Raw genomic sequence first — 24,338 nt, forward strand, 5'->3', positions numbered from 1 at the left:
TCCACTAAATTGATACACCACTGTTCACCACTCTCCATAGATGTTTATAACCTAGATGCACCCATGACCCCTTAAGTATTTTTCCAACAAGTAACTGGTCTAAAAAGTTGACTGTGACCAGCTCAATTCTTAACCGATGTTCATCATTATGTTTGTTATAAAAGTGAAAAAATGGATACCATGCTGGTGACTACAGTAGGTGGACAGCTATTTGTGGGCCTAGAAGTATTAACATTTATTTAGTGTTTTAGTCACAGGGTTTTTAGAGTATTACCATGTTTGCTTGATCATGTTTTAAGGGTTCTCTAGTAAACCTAGAGAAGTGGGCACACCTTTTGCTTCTTGGCTCCCCCTAAAGTTTCGGGATGTACCACAACTAAAACAAAAACAAATCTCACGTCTCATGAATTTCATGTCATGTTGAAGAGGTCACAAAGACACCATCAAAATCCCACACAAATGCGTTGCACGGGGTTTGAAACCAAAGTTGTGAACTGTGGTATCTCCCCAGGTGCTGCAAGTTAGTTTCAGCCCCGGTAATGCGCAGAACAAATATCATTGTACTCCAAAATGAGTCAGAAGCCCGACAGTCACTTCATCTGAACACCAGAAACGAATATAAGCCCACTCCTGCAGACTAGTCATGACAGATATAATCAGTATGAGGACAATTCTTTCTCCCAGGAAGTGATGGTCTTGGACCCACATTTACCTCAAGTAAAGAGGGCTGCATAAAGTGAGGCTTTTAATTTGGCCGTCAACATTTAGTTAGCAACATATGACGATGCAGTGCAATCAATATTTTGCAGGCTTATAGTCTAAAGGTTTTAAAAGCTTGACAGATTTTGGGAAATTAATTTCCACTGAGATATGGCAACAATCAGTGAAACTACCACGCAGCTCCTTCTCAGACATTTGCAAGTCAGCTTCAATCTGCAGCCTGTAGTTGTTTGGCAACAGTGTGTTGTCACCCCTACTTTCACATGAAAACAGAGTGGGTTACCATAGAAACCAGTGGAGAGAGGCCTTTAAATTAACAGGATTAGAGTGAAAGCGAGTGGCTCTGTTCCATTTCTGTTTTTGTTTCCGACATTATTTGTGCATATTCAAGATTATACACTTCATATACCCTCGCCATGAGAGCAAAACAAGGGCCCTACATAGCCACTATGGCTCATTAAGTATCAACATAATGCATCACAGACGATGGTTCCTGTGTGGATTGTCACTTGAATTTCACATTTGGCCATCAAAGCTCCTGCTCGCTGCATGAGTAATGACTGCAACATCTCTGTTTTTTATATCTGTTTCTCTCTGTCCATCTGTCTTTATCCCCCTCCTTTTGTCTTTTCTCTCTCAGGGTTTTCTGCTCGTAGATCGATGGATTGGAGGCTTTCTGGAAACAACCAGTCTCAAAGACACAGCAACACTGGTTAAAGAATACTGTGCCAATTTTTGTACTGTTAAAAAAAAAAAAAAATTAAAGAAAAAAAGTTCATTTCTTTTCTTTTCTTTTTTTTTTTTTTATACTATTTTGTTTCTGTTGGGCTCTGCAATTTCGTCTGTAGCAAGTTGGAAATGTTTTGTTCTCCGAGACTCTGTTTTGCTTGTTAATGATACTTCCAAAAATTTTGAATAGATCTTTATGATTCATAATGTGTGCACCCAGTGTAAAGACCTGCCTCATTGTGAATGCATGACAAAGACAAGAATATACTCAAGAAATATAATATACTCTGTGTTATTGTTGCAGTTAAAAGGCTTTTTATTGAGTTTATATATCTTTGCAGGGAAATATGTGGTGTTTCTGTAAGGACTGAGTCAACTTTACTTGTTGGGAAAAGTGAAGGCACTGATGAAATATATGTGGACTGTTGTATCTATCTATTTTTTTATTTAATTTTTTAAACATTTTTTGTCAATAGAGGTTGTCATTTTGAGAAAGTTAGAGATGTACAGGCGTACTGACAAAAATGGACATAGATTTTCCAAACCAATTTAGCATGTTCCCAGGCAATCCGCAATTATTACAACAACAATCCAGTAAGAGCTCAATTAACATATTATCAATCCACTACTGGCAATCCTTCAAAAGGCATCAGCCTGAATACCAGTGCTCTCCAGTGGCCCGTCTATTCTGTCAGAACATCAGAAACTTGTACATTCCAGCTGTTGCTTGCCAAACCTGTTGGATGGAATATGCAGTGCAGCCATTAAATTTGGAATTAAACTATTCAAATTTAAATTAATGACAAAAGTGAATGAAAATTTTAAAAGTTCTTCAGATCTCTTAGACTTTACCATTTAAATGTCAATGTGTGCACAATGGTACGTGTTCTTGAATCATTTAATTCTGGTGGAGGGAAGTTTTTCATTGGAAAGGTCTTTCTTGAAATTGTAAATTAATAAATCAATAGAACACTTGAAGGATTTTTTTTTTTTTTTTTGGTTTTTGAGGGGGTGTATTGTCCTTGTTCTTGTCAAGTTTTCATGGTGGCATTTTATTTAATTTTTTTACATTTTGTCAAAATGCTTCATTTTTGTTGCTTTTGAGGCCTTTGCCGTGTTGTGCGACAGCTACACACCTTTCCGTTTTCATCCAAAATAGTTGTTTTGTCTAAACCCTCCTCATCTCCCAAGAAATACAAATGATGCCCTACGTTGGGTCCCCTGTTGGGTAATTACATGTAGACAGAGAGTGCTCCGACAACAAGGTCCTCCTGTTGCAGTAGAGCAACACGCAGTCACTGGACTGTGAATCATGAGGCATGATTTACAAACGAGTTTGGAGCAATTTTTTTAGTTTTACTTCTTTGTTTTCCATTCCCTTTCGGCACACTGTTTGATCACGCTTAAACATCATAGATACTTGGTTAAGTTATGGCAACACTACTTCCTGGTTAGCTTTTGATAAACTAGTTGGTTAGTTGCAGGAAAAGATTGTGGTTGGATTTTCAGTGCACTGCTTTGTAACGTTTTTTTCTGACATTCTTCAGTCATGTAAAAATAGCTGCTTCCCCTTGCACTGATTTGTGACAAGGGGTAGTGACAAAACAACAGTATGTGATTTCATGAATGAAAACAGGCTCTTTTCTTTAATTATTATTTTTTTATTAAAAGAAGAGCGGGCTACATTTTTCTTCATGTAAGGTAAAGTCAGTCCTAATGCAATGCAGAACTGGTTTAATAGTGTCTAAAAACTGGAAATGCTTAGATCACACACTGCACATCGTAAATATACATGAGTTTTTGTTTAAGCTTATAAGTAGGAAAAAAGAAGTTTTCGGGAGGTTTGCTGAGGGGAAGGGAAAGGGATGACAGTGTTTCACAAACGTGCACTACTCCTTGAGAAACTGGTACGTTGTCAAACATGACAACACATGAGGGCCAGCTGTACGGGTTCCAGCCCGAATTGGATTCCGAATATCAAAGTGAGCAGCACAACAACGAAGGCTACAGCAGGTTGCCTTTGTTTGGTAGATATGTTCAGTACCTGTGATTGTGCATTTGCTTGCGAGAGTAACTCTGTGAGCAATTATGGAACCATCAAACAGATAAGTTCACGTGTTGTCTTTTAATTTATTAACACAAAATAGTTTGCTCCAGAACCTGGTTTTTATTCTGTATAACCATATGGCTTGAACTAGACTCCGTTCAGACGTCTAATGCCAACACAACACAGACATCTGGAACAGTTTCACTCACCACTTGCAGTTGAGACTTGTGCCCTTTTAGTGTTTGAACGGCCTTGACTTTTATGTTCAGTATCTCTGCCAAGCCAACGACGTACTGGATCGTGTTCATAAAACTGTCATTTGTCAGTTGTAGCAAACAAATCTAAACATTTTAATGACTGTTGCTGGCCACGGAAAACAAATCGCATCCGCTGATCCAAGATTGCTTAGTCTATGGGAAGCTGAAAAGGGTCAACTTGCTCTCGCAACCAAAAACAAATTTACTTGTAGACGAAGAAAAAACAAATAACTGTACTCTGAAAGGTATTAGTGGATTACTCGTTCCTTCCAGAATGATCATTAAAGTGCTCACAGTGGACAGAGTGTTGGACACTACTGGGTAAAATGAGTTCCTTCTGCATAAAAATACTTAAACATGTATACCTTAATTTTTGTTTCATACTTTGATCTTTGGGTGACATTTAAGGTAGTAAAACAACACTAACACTGCAGATAAGCTGGATCATCATGCTAAGGGCCCTTTAAGTAAAGTGAATTATGCAGGCCAGATTGTATCCGACAGCTGTCAACTTGTTCATTCATCACCATTGGAGCTTTTAAGATCTGCATTTCGTAACTCCTCTGCCTCTTGCCTTACATTAACTCTTTGCCAACATTTGGTACATTAATCCTTTCAGTTATCTCTCTGCATGTTTTGTGCTATCCTGTGGCTCACATGCCAACCCTTCACTGTGAACTGACACCTGCCCAATGGCATCAGAATGCATGTGTGTGCATGCATATGTGTGCCCCTGAAATAATCTATGAGAGTGGGTGTAAACGTGCATGACCTCAGGTGTGTGTTTTGCTCATTCTGGTTGTTGTCCAGTTACATGGTCCGATTTTAAGAAAATGAAGGCTTAGATTTGTTGCTCTGAGTCACACATGCCTGCAAATTCCATGTTACAGATGGTGTTTTGGTAACAGGAAACTGCCTACATGTTTTTTTTAGCTGTGAGCTCAGAAGATCAGTCCCATTGTTTTAAGTTTTTCTGAAGTTTGTCTCCTTTCTCCTGATGAGAAATGGCACTGCCACTTTGCTCATGTGCTGCTTTCCAATGAGTCAGAGTCGTGATTAAGAAATTTTTGTGCAGGGGATGTTTTTCTGATCACCTACTCTGCATTAACATGTAACGTTTTCTTGTTGTCTTCTGAGTCTTGTGTTTTCCTTTCCTTGTATTAATATTCAAATGAAAGACAGCTGTCGTCAGCATGTTGAAGCGATTTTAATGTGGGGTCATTTTTTAAATTTGTTTTAATATCCCTAGCTGTCCCTAGCTTTTCTTTTTGTTTTACTCAGCTATTGGGGAAAATGTGTGATTCCCATTGTCCTCACTTTTGTTCAGTCTGAATGATTGTGTGCGCTTTATAGCTTGTTTGAACTCTTTTAGTTTAACTGGAATGAGAGCTGTCAACAAATGTCTGTGACGTAAAATGTGCATCAGGAAAAGAATCGATACAACATACAGCTTCACTTTAAAATCCAGTTTGTTAACATTACATAAAAAAAGCATGAAAACCAATTACCTTGGAAAAGAAAAAGTAAGATACAATAAAAATTCAAATTAAAACAAATTCTAACAAATGCAACAAATACCTTAGCAAGGAGTAGATTACTAAGAGAAGGCAATTTAATTAAGTTAGGACAGGTATTGGATTTTCTGTTCTCCAATAATAATCTTTTTTAAAATAATGTTTCCGTGCTTTTTCTAAGTAAAGATAATCAATTGAATTTTAAAGTGTATATAAAGCTTCTTTATAAATATATATATACATAGATATATATTAAAAGACAAAGTATAAACTATAAAGAACACTTCAGTTTTTTTTTTCTAAGAATGTATTTTGATTATGTAAATGAGCACTATAACTATGCTTGGTTTAGAAAAAAAATATATTAAAAAGTGTATTCTATAAAAATGTCTCTCATATCCTTTAGGTATGAGGATAAGTCAGCAGCATTGCATAAATACATGGTGATCTTCTGTCTCCTGTTGATATTTAAAAAGCGCTGTCCTTGTACCAGCACTGTGTCAGTGAGGCAGTACTGTGTGGTTGTCTGGCCTTTCTCAAAGGGCTTTGGGTGACAACTTTCTTGTGGGGTTTCTTTCGCTGTGTTTGCGCATCGCTGCTGCTATGAACAACTCTGATCCAATCAGCCTCTGCTCTAATGACCTTTTGTTGTTTACTTGATTGAGGATATTCCATTTTAATGCATCAACTGACGACTTTGCATTTACTAACAAATAAAGAGAAACATTTACAGAACGTGTAAACTCATTTTCTTGGGGTTTTTTTCCCCTTCTTGTTTATGTCAGATAAAGACGTAACTGGAAAGGTTTATTCACACAGTTGAAACTGTTTAAGCTTGATGCATTTTAGTGTAAAGGTCAGAATTAATTTATTAAGAATTCCTTTTAAACAAGCGAATGACTTCCCTCCTCCTCATTCTGCTTCTGGAAGCGCTGGTCTTCATGGCTCAGCGAGCTGGCAATCAGTACTCAGATGCCAAAGGGCACCATGGCAACCAGTCAACAAAACAAGCCATCCAAACTTTACACTAGGGCTTTGATTGGTGCTGACCCTCAGGCAATGAAGAAGTAGCCTTTCCAGTTACACCAGTAGAATTTGACCCTTCCTTAGAGCAAAATAGGTTGCATGAGCACACAATGCAACAACACCCTGCTTGAGTCCAGTGCAGTGATTTCACTGACAGCATAAATATAGTACCATAAAGCTTGGAAATGAGGACAACAAAAAAGGTGGATTTTTTTCGCACAAAGAAGGCAAAATAAATGTCTCAATTTGGCAATTACTCCGTATTAGAAGTCATGGCTCACAAGAAGAAGTTGGCCATCAAGGACCCTCTGCTGTCTGTACTGGAAGACAATGAAGCAGAGTTGGATAAAGAGAATCTGCAGCTGGGGAAGGTAGGAAGCTTACTATCCAGCCAAGTCTGAAAACTTGATCAGAAAGTGTAAACACAGATGACACACAAGGGGCAGTTCAGGGGCAGATTTATATAGCTTGATAAGACTTCAAAAAGACACTGGAGAGGGAGTTTTAAGTAAGTTGTTTTCAAAGCATGTTATAGACCTACTAGAGCATAATGGATTTTAGAGATGTAGATCATAATGACCATCTAGGTCCATGTGAGCACTTTCCACAATAGGAGCTCAGATAAAGGCTCGAGACCGGTTATTTCTTTTTTATAGATGACTCGTTCGACCTGTTGACTCTCATGAATTTATTCAGCAGGAGGGTGAACTCGGTGTCTCACCCTTAAAGTCCTTTTTAATTACATTTTTATGCAGTCCAGTCACAGGTCTGCAATGTGAGAGATGCACTACAAGAGCTGAATATCTTTAAAACTTGTGCACATAAAAAGTTCCATAAAACATTCACCTTACTGCTCCCATGATAAACAGTACTTCGTTTTCAGTAGGCTGGTTAATCCAAATGATAACCTATGTCATGTCTGACTGAGGCATAAGGGAATGATGGCAAAAACAAGATGGTAAAGGGAAGTGGGAAGAAAGGAGTGGCAGAATAAGGAAATACTTGTGTTAAAATGAACCAACCACATTGATGGACTTGTTGTTCAGCATGTAAGCATCAGTTTTATTCTCCTTGTAGCTATTCCATTAAATCTCCTCAGTCTGACTGCCAGCAACAGTCAGGCCTGACGAATCACGATTTCTTACTTTCTCATACTTTATTCAGCAAAGATCGAGCCAGACAGAGGTTGGTGTGCGTGGGCCAAAAGACCAACGCTCAAGCCCTGACAGAAGCATACAAGATAAAGAGAGCGGGGAGGAGGAAAAGGAGAGTGTGACGTCTGATGAACAATCTGACACAGATTTGGAGCTCAGAGGTATAGCTGATTATGGCTGGAAAAATGAGAGAAATAGAGTCAGAGTTTGTAATTTTAATTCAGCCACTGTGTTATCATTTGCTGTCTGAAGTCTTATTTCATATCAGGCATCAAGAAGTGATTCATTCGATTTAATCTTGATCAGAGCACACAACGATAAGGAAAAGCCCTCCTGTCACCCCCATCTGTTCCATCCTTTCCCTCAACATCTCAATCTCTGAATGATTTCATAAAAAATAAAAGAGACCCCTCCATGCACCCACCCACATACGCAGAGTCCTGTTCTGCATGTAAATGATTTCATCTCTGTCTTTGTGTCAGGCTTCCTTTTCACCAGAAGTGAAAACCATCTGGTATGAATGAGACGAATAAGCTCTCCTGACAGGGCAAAATCAGCCATGAGGGACTTTTCAATATCAAGCTCAAAAGGTCCTCCTCCAGGGTGAAAGTGCCTCATCTCTCCTTTGTCAAAGGGGTATAGATAGAGAAAAATTCAGACGCTATTGAACTATTCAGACGTTAGTGTCTTTATTTATGTTGCAGGAGAGGAAGAGGCATATGATTTGATGGGGAAGACGTGTTACATGAAGGCATGTGAAAAGTTACATGTCGCGCCTGCCTTTCATTTCCTGCAGCACATCGAAAATAGCAAGCTGGCTATGATGCATCGTGGTCTGGGGCCTCAGGTACCGTAATCACTGTTTAAAAACTAAATGTTAAGGGGGGGGGGGGGGGCAGATTTATGGGTCTGTTGTGAAAACAAATCAAACAAAACAGAGTGCAATGATTTGTAAATCTCACAAACTAATACCTAATTCGCAACATCAAATGTTGAAAGTGAGACATTTTATTGTTTCATGAAAAATATCAGCTCATCTTTAATTTAATGGCAGCAAAAGAAGAAATAAAACAGCTGAGGAAAAAGTTAAAACTAATTAGGTTCATTAAAAAGGGGTCAGTTGCATGAGTGGGTTTGAAAAAAACACTTGAGAGGCAAAGACCTTTCGCCAACTGAAAAGATTTGTCATAAAACTCCTAGTTTGACACAGAAGACCCCAAATTTTTGAATTGCTGGAATTCCAAAGATCCAGAAACGGCTTCCTCAGTAATCAGAAGAGGTTTTGTATTGTTTTTTTGTTTTCTATTGTGAATGAAATTGTAGTGTATGATATTTGCAAATCATTGTGTTCTGTTTTTAATCTATATTTTTCATAATATCCCAGCTCTTTGTACTTAGAGTTGTACATTTCATATGTTTGCTGAACCAAGGGAAGTCTAGCTTTTCAACAGAGCAGGAGACAATGTTCAATCATTTATCCGTGCTGTTATTTTGGCCTCATGAGCTATCAATAATGTAAGATCTTTTTTTTTTTTTTTTAGCTTTCCAGTCACCTCACATTTCCATGTACATGTAACATTTTTTCTATTTTTGAAACATCTTCAACTGTTATTCATTCAGTAATTGTTACTTTAAGCATGGATATCTAAATGATAAGTTTAAAGTGTAGACTGCCAGATTTAATTTGAAGGTATTATTAATCTTTAATATGTTGATAACTCTTTTTTTAAGGGTCCCAATACAATTGGACACATCAACATAATCATTGATATGACACTGATTTAGATTTTTTGTCCCTGATAGACTTTGACTGCTTGAAATGAACCTGTGAACATTAACAAAGATTTTGTTTCGTCCTTTGTGATGCTTTTCCGGGCCCTCAGCCGTTGTTTATTTGTGGAACTTTCTACCTTTAGTTTTGTCTTCACCAAGTGAAATGGAGCTCAGTCCATTTGAAATCAGTTGTGTTTGACTTGGACATTGCAGAATATTCCATATCTTTATCCACTTCATTGTGAACGAGTTTCGTGTTGCTTTCACAGTAGCTCTTGGGGTAATTGTCCATCTGTACTATGAAGTGCTATTCAGTCGGCTTAGCGATGTTTGATTGAATTTACGCATCTTTCTGCACCTGAGAACGTATTGCTGCTTTTAAATTCTGTCATAATCTCTACGTAATATTAGTGACCCAGCTCCTTTAGAAGCCAGACATGTTCCTGCAGTCACACCTGTCATTCTGCTACATGATCATAAATCGTATCAATTTTCTTTTCTTTTCTGGATTTTTTTTCTCTTTTTTTGCAAAGTTAAACATGCTCATTTTCTTAGTCCTTCATGCCTTTTGTTTAGATATTGTGGACATTCTCTTTCTGCTCTTCTGAAGTCCTTTGTTTATGATGTGCTTGGACAATGATATGCAGAACCTGCTGGAGAGTGTCCCACGCTTGGCAGGACGTTGTGAAGGGTTTATCTTTACCTTTACCAAGGATCCAACAATAATCCGCAGCTGCTATCCTCTGTCCTTTTATGTGTCTTAGCAAACCAGAACATTCTCTTCTCTCAGAATGTGCCAAATTTGTTAATTTTTTTGTTTTTGCTGCCCTGGGATGGCATGTTTCACTTGCACTGAGGGCTCACATTTCGATTTCACAATGACATCTTTGCCACAAATAAAACGCAAATGTCACAATTAATTGATGAGGAAATAATGACTGAATCGTCCACACATGTCCATGTCCATGTCCAAACAAATTTGAAGTTGGCTGTCCATTTTTTTTTAAATGGCATTTACATGTTTAAGAGCTATAATTGTTTGTGTTTTGGTAAACGGCTAAAATAACTACAACACATAGTTTCCTAATTTAGACTTTAACTGGACATAGATACTTCATGTTCTATTTACCAAATATAAACAGGTAGGCCTGCGTCAGGCACAATAATTTATTAGATTTGACATAATACATAGAAAATAAAAAAGATAGAACAAAACTGAAAGTCATTATTTTTACACTTTAGAACCCCATTTTGTCTCACTAATCAATCAGCTGTTTTAACAATTTGCATTATTTTCCATAATGATGCAAATTAAAGTTGTAAAAATGAACTACTTCCTTCACAAACCTTTCCCTGAAGTTTGGACTTCAGAAACATGGTTCTGCAAGATTAAATCCTCACCTGTTTGTCAGGGGAGAAAAAGCAAAGTAATCAAGGTTGAATTACAAATGTTTCCTATTTTGTGTCTTTACAGATTGATAGACTTTTCAAATCCTGCAGATAGATACTTAAAAACACCATCTTTTCACCATCTAATTTATTTTTTAGGTCAAGTTAACACAACACTCCCTGTGCTCAACTTTCTTATTAGCTGTGCTTGAAACTATAATTTTCATCTCATATGAGCTACATTTCTGACCCCTGCCGCCACACAGCTCCCTTCTATTTAATTTCCCTCACACAGGTATGATAATCCTCCATATCCCTCTGCCCACCTGCACCTACTCTTTTAACTGGAATACAGATAAGAAAATACACTGCGTTGAACAAACAGAAGAATTTCACTTTGAGGGTGGGAGTTTTGTATTTGCAGGGCACCAAAGCACTGGCGGTTCCCCTGGTAACCAACACTTCAATACTGCAGCTGAACCTGCGAGATAATTGGATGGAAGGAATGGGCGGAGCTGCTATTGCCAATATGTTGAAGGAAAATTGTTACATTACAGGTGGTTGTACTGGACACTCATGCATACACACTTTGTGTCTTTCTTTTGCCTTCCACACACACATGGTGGCACTTTTTTTCTAGACAGAAGTGTCACAATCACTCCCACTTGTGCAACATTCTCACCCTACTTACATTAACAACATATGAGTTAACATCTGGGTCCCTGCTTTATATTTGACAGCATCTCATTCCACATAACCCCACTAGACGTGCGGTTCAGGCACTTATCCATGTAGAATGACTCTTTAGTCACACGGGAACTTTCAGCTGACATTACCATCATTGTGCTTTGTCATGCATCACACATCAACTTTAAGTAGTGATCCAGTTTCATGCACATACTGTATAACAGATTAGTAAATGTACATTTATTCAGTACACATGCAGAAACTCAAAAGGTGATCTTTTTCTGACTTTAGATGGTTAAACATGCAGAAAGTAGAGTTATCTTTACTGCCATTTCACAAAAAGTAATCTCAGTAAACTCAATAAAACAACATGCCTTCAGCAACATATGCAGTCATTGATGATGCTTCAGTTTTCAGCAAGCTAACATTTTGCAAACCTCAGAAAGTCAATGAGAAATTACTTCTAAACTAAAGTGGCCATTTCTCCCCAAGGTAGGCCCATAATGGACTGTGACAAAATAAGCTACGCAAATTCACAAAATTACCTAATCGTCTCAATCAGTGATATTGAAGCTTTACGCTGTTTGCGCATATCTGATATTCAGCTATACTGATGATTTGTAGAAACATAAGATACTGCTTTTGCAGTAACTTAAGGGATCATTGTTGAAGATGAAAACTAATTCTAAGAGCATTCATTTCTGTTGTTGTTACAGCAATTAATCACTGCAAAACGTTCCAGACAAATTCAAAAAGGTTGGCCTCATGGCGGGGATGGACTGGGACCTAAAAACAGCCCTAGACTTTCACCCCTTAGGATGCTATAGTGCTACATTGTCTGTCATAAGATAATTCACACAGATTAACTATTTATGATGGTTTATTCAAGAATTCAACACGTTTTCTTCTTGTCATCTTTCTGTTGACAGACACTAACTTTAGTCTTCTTTGTTGGCTTTTATGCCTATGGAATAACGCTTGTCCTATAAGTGCCACCTAGCGCCACCTGTTGGTAGTTGATAGACTGAGAATTTTGGTTACTGAACAGGGCCTGACGACTGTAGACCGGACGGCCGTTCTGGACTTTTCCAGAACGCACAGATTACCAGTCCATCCCTGAACTGCAAATAAAGTAAAAGAAAAAGACCAATCATTTTCCTTAAGCATTTTGTGAAACACAGCAGTAGACATGTCACCACATCAAACTGTAATGATGATAATTAGCAAAATGGTATAAGTGTAAAAGTATAAAACTTATTCAGATTTTTTACAAATTCTCTTCTTCTCTTTGGAACATTCTTGTGAATAGCTTTTCATGCCACATACTGTACTTTGCACTCTCCTCTTTCCACAGTATTTAATCTTAAATGCTTAAATTTGTGTGTCATTTCCAGAAGTCGACCTGTCTGACAACAATATTGGGGACATTGGTGCCAGAGCTATATCTGGTATGCTTAAGGAGAACAGCACCCTGGTGAGCCTGCATCTATCAGGAAACCATATCACAGACCAGTCCGCTGAGTACGTCGGCCCAGCACTTACCACCAACTCAACACTTCAGCAACTCGACCTGAGCTACAACGCTCTGGGAGAGCGTGCAGGTACCAAAGCAATTACTTTTGAATAATAATGGTCTTGTTTTTTGGGTTAGGTCATAGCCTTTCAAAGAATGAAGCATTATTCACGTTTTTATTAAGCTGATATTAAAGATCGTTGTCCAGATACTGTTTTGCACACATTTTCCATTAGCACCATCAGATAATAATTAATTATTACATGTTCCATTTGCAAAAAGCTGTGTGGAAGGAGATGTAGATAAGTGTGGCTTCTCTTTATATATTTTTACAACTTGTTTCTCATGTTTCAGTTTAATATTGGCCATCAGACAAAAAGTCAGACCTCTCAAAATGTCCCCTCTTTCCCATCTTTACTCCCAAAACACTGAAAAACATTTTTATTTTTTATTATTCCTTACCCTAACCATCCATGTCTAGCTTCAAAATTTAAAGGTGTAAAGTCCTTGGACAATATTGGACAGGATGGTGCTCAAACTTGTCTGTCTTGTTTGACAGTCTGCAGTGTAACACTATCTTCACCCCCCCCTCTTCTTCCTTGTAAGCTTTTTAAAAAAAGATGTTATAGTTATGTGACAGTTTTACTTACACAATTTTAAAAGGTAGCTTTAGTCATACATTGGAACTCAACTCATTTTTTTATTTAATTTTGAACCAGCGACATTTTGTGCTGTGGATTGATGTAGCTCTCACATATTTTGGTGTGTGATTATGCTGTCCTCTTCTTTGCCCTTTGTCACATCAGGAAGCAGAGAGTTGACATCATTCCCATTCAAATTTACACATTTTTCATTTGGTGTGCTGGTTTTACAATCTTATCTCCTTTTGCCTTTCCAGTGAACTAACTGAGCACATGTCTGGAGGCTGCTCTGGGTTCGGCACTGGAGTGAGGGTACATCCTTTTTATCCAGCACCTCCTTTAGAATCGTACATGAGTTACTAAACAGAGTACCTTTAGAGCCACAAGTCACTATCGAGCTTGTCAGTTTTATTTATTTTTGACAGCTTCTATGTAGTCCCACACCTCCTCTACTTACATCTCTTGCCCTTGATGTTGTCAGGGACGGTGGGGAGGTAGGACCCAGATGCAGCTCTTTCAATTAAAAAACAAGGTTTATTCCCAAAAAACAAAACAGGAAGCAAGGCAAAAACATAAACCGCGGCTGAGCCGGATTATCAAAATACTCAGTGAACTAACAAGACTATGAAAACAAAACTAGACTATGGAAAAAAACAAGGCTATGGAATAAATAACTTTGAAACAAGACTAGGACTATGGCAAGAACATGAGGCAGGAAACAAGACTTAACTTCTGTGGTAGGGCATGAAGGGTTAGTACGGAATCTGCAATGAATGAAAGGAAACCAGAAGACTAAATGCTGTGGAGGGAGTGATTAGTGAATGACGTGCAGCTGATGACAATGAAAGAGGTAACGTGAGTGAAGCTGATGGCAGGGGAGAAACATGACAAGAACTGAATCTAAGAACATAACAAATTACCTGAAAACAAGAGTTAACAAAACATGAGCTGTGACAGATGTATTGCAGTCGGGAGAATCCTCCACCAGAACAATGCTTGCCTCTGCTTCTGTATACTTTTCCTGTGTTTCTCCTAAAGTTTCTACCATCTCAGAAATTGATGTTAGTAGCAGAGGTGTCTGAGACTATACACTCTAATATGGTTTGAAACTTATGAAACAGTGAGGGGTAAAGTACTTTGAAGCAGGCATCTGAAGCTAAATGTCTGACTTAACTTCCAAAAAAATTCCAAACTACCACTGAACAATTATTAAAAACATGTCGCAGAGGGAGTCACTCAAAGCCATGGCCATTTTGGACGCTGCACCATGTGACTTGATACTTCAGTAACACCTGCCAGTATTAATCACCCAAACCGTTAGAAATAATGATAGCACACAAAAATGTGTAAACAAATACAAACATCATTGAACAAAGGTCTTTATATGTTAACCTGAGACTTCGAGAAAAGTAACTCTGAATGAACTTTTAATCTATAAATTCTGCAGAAAAGTGTCAGTCACTCATTTCTTGCAGTGCAAAGACTAAGAAAAAAATCAAATTTCCACTGAGTGTAAGCTTATGATATTTATAAGGGGTGGCTTTAAGTGGTTGTTGAGAGCACCCACATATGAGTTTATGGCCCTCTTTTCTCCCTTATTGAATGATCACTGAATATTCAATAGAGTCCTATAAATCGACCAATTACTGTGGAGAGTGCAGAGATGACAATATGTGAGCTGTCGTCTACTATTATTAGATTTTTGGAAAGCCATTCCCATAAAAAAATTGCCATAATAGTGAAGCCTTATCTTCAAACAGACACAGGACAGCAGGCAGCAGCAGAGTATGGCACTCAAAGGTCAGGAACATTTCGCCTTCATTAAAACCTTGTTCGATTATCATGTGGATGAGCTTTGTGACTGGCCCCTTGCGGAAGAAGGACAGAGCAGGAGACTGAGCATCCAATATAGGTAATTGAAAATAAATCTGTCTGCGAGAAAGGAGGACGCCACCGTGTCTTATTGCCACTGTGCAGGCATGATTCACCCCCACATAGTCAATTCTGTATTCTCTACTGCTGAAATATCAAAGGACATATGCAAGAGTTTGGAGAGCTGTCTTCCATGAGGAGAGAAAAAGACCAGCCAAACCAGCTGACGATCAAGCTATGGTGTTGATGCTCTTTCAGCCAAAGCCATAGTCTTGAAAGATTTGGCTGTGAATGTGAAATGCTCGGTCTTATGCACCTTCTGAAACTTCTGTCAGGGAGCGGATCTTTGCCTCTACAGTCAATATCAACATCTCAAGGGAGCCTACTAGTGATGAAAAATGCTGTCTCCCAAAATGTGGAGAAGAGACTTGATGATGACCTCTTGCTGCAAAGACGTCTCGATTGCCTGTCAACACAGAAACTGAAGGACTATGAGATGACAATCTAACAAGCTACTAAAACTGAATGACCTATTCTTGGGTTTTTTTCCCAGTGAGATGATAGAGGGTTTTTTGTTTGTCCTGTTGCTCAGATTTCTTATTTTGTTTCTCATCCTAAGGGCAAACACTCGGCAATTCTCTGTCAGAGAACACAGGGTTAAGATCTCTAAGTCTTGCTTGGAACTGCATTGGAGGGAGAGGAGCAGTGATGTTAGCCAACGGCCTTGGGGTAATGCAAATTCATGTTTGACCAATAGTTTTAGATTTCATGCAAGACATAAAAAAATCCAATGGTACAGTAAAAGGTTAGAAAGGAACACTTTGATTAGCACTTGAAATATAATATAGAACACCTCTTAAACCTGCAGTTCTGCAAATATCATGTCCAAGTCACGGAATACATGTTATGAATCCAGAGGATATTCATTATTCATATTGCAGAAGTCCAGTATCAGCTCACTTGTTTCTTACTCTATACCTCATGATTTTTTCATTTCCAAACTTTTGTGGTGCCTCGGGAGTTTTTCAGACTCTGCACCGCTTCCCTTCAAGCTACAAAAACAAAAATGTTTTTGACATATGCAGAAGTACCCAAAACTTGTAAACAATCTCTGATGTATTCCCCCTTTAAGATTACTTTTAATTAGATGGTGCACTAGAACGAGCAGCGAAGAACTGTTCATGAGCACGTAAAACAGTTTGAACGGTCCATGGTGTTTTGATAATATAATGTGCACAACACAAGATGCTGTACTAATAGTATGAATTGGCTAAATAGAATCTCTTTAACAAGGACTGGAAAGTTAAACCTGCTTATTTAGACTAGGGAGACTGCCATCCTCTCAAAAATGATGTTATTTTTTAAGGCAAACTTCCATAGATTTTGCAATCTCTAGTGGTCGTGAGAGCAACTGCATGTGAGGTCAATAGATATTTATTGTTTAAATTATTTAAATCTGCAACTTTTTCTCACACTACAATGTGTAATAACTATGCCTCAAAATGTCGCAGTTTCACAGTAAAGGCAAAATTATAAAATTACGGCAACATTTTTGCCTATGTTGAAACTGTCCCACCTGCTGAAAAAAATGTGAAATTACTATACTCTGAATTACATGATTACATTTTCATTTGTAAATTGGAACATGCTTACATTTAGCATATTCAAGAGAAACTGTCATAAATGTGATATTGCTCAACTATTACGTGACTAAAAACGCTTAAAGAACATTGTTGGGGATGGACAATGGCGTTGGTTAGCTTTAAGCATAAACAAATCCATTGTGAGGTTTAGATATTAATCAAAACGTGGTCGTAGGTAGGGTTAAAAAAAGCATGGTTTGGCTCAAAAATGAGAAGATATATGACAGCAAGTTTGCATCACATTGCCTGAAAGCTTCCATGTACAAAACAATTTTACATTTTTAGCATCTCCATTGTGAAACTACAGTACAACATTGTGGACAAAAAACTGTTTTAAAAAAAAAAATGTTTTATTGTGAGAATGGCCTGAATTGTGTTTAAACCCCTGTCAGTGTTGCTTGTAGCTATTTTTGCAACTGAATTCTTCCTTCACCAAAGATTTCTTATTTTCTTTGTTGTTTTTTATTAGATAAATGTTTTTCTCAGAACAGTGGATCTGTCATTCAATGGCTTTGGCAGAGAGGGAGCCATCGCTTTAGGACACGCTCTTAAGGAGAATAATGTTTTGGAGGAGTTGAATGTGAGGTATGAGTCTTTGTTATCTTGGTATCGGATGATCAGATTAGTGAATGGTAATCAAGTTAGAAGCAGCAAAGGTTGAGCTCTCTGTTTAATTATTCTTTCATGAATCAGAGATGAAAGTGACCTGACATTTTAGCACGTTTCTCTAAATATAGAGTTTATGAGCCTCTGAGTCTTTGAGATTGCTCTACAAGATCTGTTTTTATTAAAGAGGCTCGCTGTGATAAAAAAAAGTTCAAACAATCCTTCTTGTCTCCAGCCGCTTTTTTCACTTCTTCTGTAAAACAAAGCAAGTTTTAAAAATTTCTAGAAAGTTTTGCCACTTGGATGAATAATATCATTTTAAAAAAATAACACTTTATGATTGCATCTCTCACACTCCAACACACTTTTTTTTTTGTTTTCTGCATTTGTTTCTCGCCACAGTAACAACCGAATACCCCCTGAGGGAGCCATCCGCCTCGCTATGGGCCTCAAAGCAAACAAGACAATCAAATTCCTGAATGTAAGCTGTTGAAAAGAGATTGTTTCTGACTTCACAAGCTGTGGGGGGTAGTATCAGTGGAAAGAGTAAATGGATCACAGTACTTTGTAGTTTATGTCAGTACCACAGATGAATTACCGGGTCATGAAGACAATTTAGGATTCACTTAAAAGCTTCAGCATGTGATGGTGATCACATTTATTTTCTTGCATATGCATGTATGAAAACTATGATTAACTAGTGATACCAACCATTTGAATATTCTTCTTCTGTATTTGGATGGCATCGCATATTTCTGATTATGTATATATTTAAGAAAAGATTACTACGGTTAGCTTAGCTTAGCATACAAACGAGAAAATGGACTCCCTTTCTCCGATGTGTTCCATGCGTTCAGTTCAAATCAGTTGTCCTTTTTAGGTAGTCAAATGATGTAGAGGTATCCAAATGATAGCCATGAGAAAAACTGGTTAATCTCTCTGAACATAAATGCTTACCACCGTTTCCCTTGAGGTGTCTTATGGGAGGTGTTTCTTGAATGTAGATGTATAGTGGAGTAGGGTTTGAGTCCTGGCTCGAGTCCTTTGCTGCATGTCATCCTCCTTCCCTTCTGCCCCTATTTCCTATCAATCAACTTTTAATAATAATGGCCACAATTGCCAAAAAAAAATTATAGGCCCTATAGTATTATGGGCCATTCAGTCTCTGTACAACCAAGTGACAGCTTGGTTCATCTCGCCGTTGGCAAGTCGGACTAATTTCCGGTGCACGTTGGACACAACCAGAGCTTCCCTTTGTCACCAAATCTGTAGGGCTGGAGGGTTTCCAGCTCAGTCTGCTTGGGAATGCATCTTTGCTTTTTGAGGATGATCTGGTCCTAGTGGCTTCATCAAGCAGGGACCTACCTACTTCAAGCACTGGGCCAATTTGCCGCTGAGTGTGAAGCAGCTGGGATGAGAATTAGTGCTAATCTCTGTGGGTAATAAGATGTGGAGGACTTTTAAGTATCTTAATGTCTTGTTCTGTGAGGTGCAACAGAGTGAGAAGATGGAACAGCATCTGCAGTGAAGCTTTACCTGTCAGTCAGTGTTCCAACAATCCTCTATGGTCTGAGGGTGGTGACCCAAAGAACGAGATCGCAAATACAAGCTCCTCTGAAGAGTGTTTAGGCTCACCTTAAGGGAGAGAGTAAGAAGCTCAAATTTCACCTGCCATCTTTTTTCTCATACTTTTTTCCTAAGAGGTCATAGAAAAGAGCTTAGAAAAATATATATTTTTTGTGTTTTTGATTATGCAACCATACTCTCCCACATGGGGAAGGTGGCTGTCTGCCTCAACAGCTTAACATGAGGTTACCATTCAAGAGCTGCTTTCAGCTGATGGCTGAAGGCTCGACCCCCTTTTTTTACCTTATTTGTTTAGCATCTGTTGTTGAACTCAACAATAATCTTGTAAATTGATTATCATGAATTATTGCAAAGAATAAGGAATTCAATTTGTTGTTATCATGCATACACACAGCCATATGTTGGCTAAAATAACTTTTCAAGCTAACAATTCAATTTAGTTCAAATTGTTTTTATTTACAGTATATAGCATCAAATCACAACAAGTGTCATCTCAAGGCAATCTAAACCAATTACAATCCAATTCACTGTAACACAGTCACAATACAATGAATTTCAATTCATTAAGTTCAGACAGTATAGATTTAAGGAAAGTCCCAAACAGGAATAACACCTGAAGAGCAAAATGTCATTTTTAAAACTAGTTAGAATTAGCATGGTGATCAAAGATCTTTAGTTCTTTTAAAAAACATGTTAGCTATCTAGACTACTTTATGATATCAATCATGTCATCCAGCTTCTAAAAATTCTGAACTAAAACTGGTAATGTTGAAAGGAGTAAATGGGGTGCAAAGGATGGGAATTAATTTCTAAAAGCCCTAGCCTTAGAAAACTATTTCCTAACCTGCATAACCAACTTTACATTCTTACTTTTTTCACCTGTGTTTCTGGCTAGATTGGTAGAAACCCCATCCTGAGTACTGGGTGCTATGCAATCCTTCAGTCTGTTCAAGACAATTCAAATTCAGCCATGGAGACATTGGACTTTTCAGTCAGTCACACATTACTTCTCTAAAGTAATTTTATCATAATTTATTTCTTGGCAGACTTATTCACTCACTCTCTCTCTGTCTCATTTTCAGGACATCACAGTCAACCAGGATTTTGAAGACTTGTATACAGCAGTGAAAGAATTATTCCCTGTGCTCAAAGTTAAACATGGGGGCTGGAACTTTGGTACTTTCAGTAAAGCAAAATCTCGAACAGTGTTACTGTGATTGCTGTACATGCTAGCAAAGATGTAAGACATTTTGTCATGGTCCTGTGAACATTTTCATCAGCAGACGAAAGACATTTTCTTTCATCCTGAGGCCTTGAAAGCATGTGCTCCTGAAAGAAATGTACTTGCAATAAATAAAATGTGACATATCCAATAATTTCAATATAAAGGTAACTCGGAGAAAACCTGCTTACTTTCCCAAGGAAATAGCATTTCAGCTGTGCTTGAAGAACAGTGACGGTGAAGTCACTGAAAAAGGGCAAACAATACAGGTATTGAGCCTGATTCTTTTTAGATATGATCTGATTTGATGTTATGTAATGTCAGTGGGTAGAATGATGGAGAGGACCAGAGAGCGCGGTATTGTGTATGAAAAGATGTGAAAGTGGGTTGCACAAAAAGGATTTAAGTACTGCGTGACTAGTTTAACAGAAAAAACAGCTTTGAAAGAACAGTCTACTGTTAGATAATAGAACTGTTTACAGTGGCAGGACATCTCAAAATGTGTTAGATACAGTAAGATGTCATTCCAGATGCATACAACCCTCCTCCACTCACAACCCAAATCCAGAACTAAATCACTCTATTTAAACTCTAATACATATCTGAAAGTTTTAGAGCTGTGAAATACCTATAATTGTATAGTCTATTTAGCAGTGATAAGCAAATACCATTTATCTTGACTAATTGGTTTTATATGATTTTAAATGGAAAGAAGGTAGAAACCAGCAATAAGGAAGATGAGAAAAAGGAATTGTTGTAGTCCGTAGCAAGTGGAAAAGAAGGAGGACCCAAATGTAGGACTCACCAGGCAGGTGTCAGAACTAAAGATGTCTCATAAACAAATTCAAAACTAAGTGCAGTGCTAAGATAACCAAAGAACATAATGGTAAAACAAACTGGTAACAGAGCTGAGGAAAAAACAACACAAGACTGGTTGACATGGATACCAACAACGAGGATCTGGTCCCAGACAAGGGAAAACCTGGAGGATTTGTACTAGGAGATGATGACAAACAAGGAGCAGATGTAACAATCAGTAACTGAAAACTTGGGGTCCAGTTGAATATTTAAAGAAAAAGATCACCTTTCCTGAACTCTATTTCTTGATCTTGATGGAAAATGTTGTGTGGTTAAGGAAAGACGGTGGGAAAACTACGCTGTGGTGACATTCCAACCACATTTACACCAAGTGCTTTAGATACTTTGTCTAATGCAGTCTTATCACATTGTTAAACAAAGGCTGAGTCACACATCGTATTTATGATAATACAGATTATTACTTTATTTTCAAGATTTGTAATTAGAGAAAAAGAAGGAAAACATTTAAAAAGTTAAATATATATTTATACAGTGTTGTTGATAATGTTGCTAACATGGATGTGCTAGCAAGGTTCATTTTAAGGAATGAACAATACTTATGAAATGCCTGCAATCATGTATGTAATCTATAACAATGTGATTCATGTATAAAATTAAGTAGATTGAGTGAAAAGTATGACAATATGCACTGCACTTCATCAGTTTCATGCTTGCTGAGTTTATTTTCCACTAAATATGAACCAGTTAATTCAAAAGACCTTACTTTATCCAAATGATCAAGTAGTCTTGTCAAAGGAATACTCTTCCATATTGTTGGTTTGGAACCAAACACATTTAAACTTAAATTATGTAATAAATGTGGGCTTAAAGTATACTTACAACCACAGTGGAGAGGACATGGAATGACTCATCTAAGGCACACTTGTTGCCTTTAAAGCACGTGGAAGGCAGTGTGATGGGATGGACATGCATGGCCTCCAAAAACACCAAACCCAAGGAGTCAATTGATTATGTGACAGAAGACAGAAGCGGCTGGATGATGAATTCTGAAGTGTGTAGAGGTACACTGTCTGCTCAGATTCATCCAAATTCAGAGTTTAAAGGTTGGTGCATAACATTAAGGACACAAAATGAGCCAAAACATGCTGTTACATTAGCATTTTATGAAGGTAAATAGTGGAATATTCTTTTGAAATGTCCCAGTCTGCTGCTGGATCTCAACCCAGCAGAGCTGCATTTTCCCTCTCTGACTCACAAACAACAACTAAGAGAAACTGCAGTAAAGACCTGGCAAAGCATCACTTAAGAGGAAACTGAATCTTGGTAGGGATAGATGTCAGACTTAAGGCAATTATTGCCTGCCATGGGATCCTCACAAAGTATCAAAATGAACATTTATCAATAGCTATGTTAATGTCTCCAATTACATCTGAATTTCTGAAAAAGACAGCTGCAGAGTATATATCAAATAGCTGTATTTCTTAAAGCTTTCCTCCAGTTTGGATGTTGATACCCTCAAACCAAAGCTGAGTATCTGCTTATTGAGCCCGTATTCAGAGTAATATTCATTGACCTTGCCTCAGATTTTATGTGATTAGTCTGGGTTTTTCAAGGTCTGACACAGTTTGACTTCCCCCTGGAAAAATTTGTTCAATATCTAGATGCTTGTATGATCATGTTTTTTCAGTTTCATCCCATACACCAGTGTTGCTCTACTCCAGTCCTCAGGGGCGACTGTCCTGTGTGTTATAGATGTTTTCCTCCTTCAACAGTCCTCTCTCAGAGTAATGGCAAATTGATAGACCTGTGCAGAACTTGTGAACAAGCTGTTGAGAAGAGCAATTTTATTCGAATCAGGTGTGTGGAGCAGGGAAACATCTTAAACATGCAAAGCAGTGGCCCCTGAGGACGGGAGTTGTAGGACATTGCCTTCCACACTTAACAAGCGAGCCAAGATAACCATTCTTTGCTGTTTAACATAGTCCACCTCCATGAAATGACAAATGGTCTGTCCTAAAGTGATCGTTAGTTTGTGACTTTGATAGTTTTTTTGTTTTTATCCACACCTCAAACATTTAAATCATTCTTTTAGAAAGTAATGGGCAACCCCATATCGGACAGAGGAAGATGAAAATTAAGAAAATAACAGATTTATTTATTTTTTGTAAACTGTATAAACCCAAAATGATTTGTGAACCCCCTCCCGTGAGGATACCAAGCGATGAGGTGTTTCAGTTGTTATTTTGTTCCATGCAAACACATTTCATGGTGTGCAACAGTACAGTACAGGGTTGTTGTTGTCACATATTTTGGGGACAGGTCAGGCCTGCAGGCAGGGCAGGCCAGTTTCTGTTGTTTCATGCGTGGGTTCTCTTAAGTAAGGCTGCTTGGGGAATCTAAATTGATCGTAGGAGTGAGCGTGTGTGACCATTTGTTTTGCTTGTCTCTGTATTAGCTCTGTGAAGGACTGGAAACCTTTCCAGGGTGTACCCTACATCCCGAAATCCTTCGCCCATTTTGCTCCCCTGACTCAGCCTTTCATCAATGCTGCTTTAGGACCAGTTCATAACTATAATCACCTGTTGATTATAATAATAATACCTCATTGCTAGCCCTCAACTCATCCTGTCCCTTTTTTTTTGTTTGAGAAATGGATGTAAATTGGGTAATGGGAAAATCATAGTAAACGTAAGAATCCATATGCTTTCTTTTTGTTGATTTGTTGTTTTGATGTGATAAATTCCTCACCTCCATTCAACCAATCAACATCTACCATCTACCAAAGCATTTGTAGCTTTGAGGCACAGCAGGATCCCACCAGCTCCTAAATAAAAGGTTCATGAATATTTGTCACTCACAGACGTGCAAAGATCATTTCTCTTAGTGTTTGCTGTTTAACAGGATTGACTTTATCTCCTGTCATATGTTCAAGCTGGCATTATTGTGAGAGTACTGGAGAAGGTAAATTGTAATGAGTTTACAAATTGATGGTGATTGTGAAATCACTGATGGTGAAACACAGCAATATAATCAAAAAACGTAACTGAATCATGATTGCTGGTTCAAGTAAACCATTTAGATTTAATTTATTTTCAACTATCATTATCACTGAGAGCTACAATCAAGCACCCCATTGATT

General features: G+C 37.9%; 4 protein-coding genes across 5 annotated transcripts in view; 2 read left to right on the forward strand and 2 right to left on the reverse strand.

Moving 5' to 3' along the window:
* Window positions 1-6,002, forward strand: part of nos1 (nitric oxide synthase 1 (neuronal)) — a 43,761-nt gene extending 37,759 nt beyond the window's left edge. For both annotated transcript variants that reach the window (XM_072387417.1, XM_072387416.1), the window contains exon 30: window positions 1,361-6,002. In XM_072387417.1, the coding sequence (XP_072243518.1) occupies window positions 1,361-1,376 (16 nt within the window). In that variant the 3' untranslated portion in view covers window positions 1,377-6,002. The remainder of the gene's footprint in view (window positions 1-1,360) is intronic.
* Window positions 1-24,338, reverse strand: part of hspb8 (heat shock protein b8) — a 480,000-nt gene that overhangs the window by 440,798 nt on the left and 14,864 nt on the right. The gene's annotated exons all lie outside the window — the stretch shown is intronic.
* The window catches only part of fbxo21 (F-box protein 21), a 286,959-nt gene that overhangs the window by 166,602 nt on the left and 96,019 nt on the right, over window positions 1-24,338 (reverse strand). The gene's annotated exons all lie outside the window — the stretch shown is intronic.
* On the forward strand, window positions 8,001-20,540 carry lrrc74b (leucine rich repeat containing 74B). The gene is made up of 8 exons (XM_072387418.1): window positions 8,001-8,294; window positions 11,034-11,166; window positions 12,691-12,897; window positions 15,942-16,051; window positions 17,435-17,550; window positions 17,974-18,052; window positions 20,054-20,149; window positions 20,241-20,540. The coding sequence occupies exons 1-8, from the start codon at window positions 8,175-8,177 to the stop codon at window positions 20,373-20,375; spliced, it is 996 nt and encodes a 331-aa protein (XP_072243519.1). The 5' UTR covers window positions 8,001-8,174; the 3' UTR covers window positions 20,376-20,540.

The sequence above is a fragment of the Leuresthes tenuis genome, unplaced genomic scaffold (assembly GCF_036924035.1).
Source record: "Leuresthes tenuis unplaced genomic scaffold, fLeuTen1.0.hap1 SCAF_6, whole genome shotgun sequence".
Lineage (NCBI taxonomy): Eukaryota > Metazoa > Chordata > Actinopteri > Atheriniformes > Atherinopsidae > Leuresthes > Leuresthes tenuis.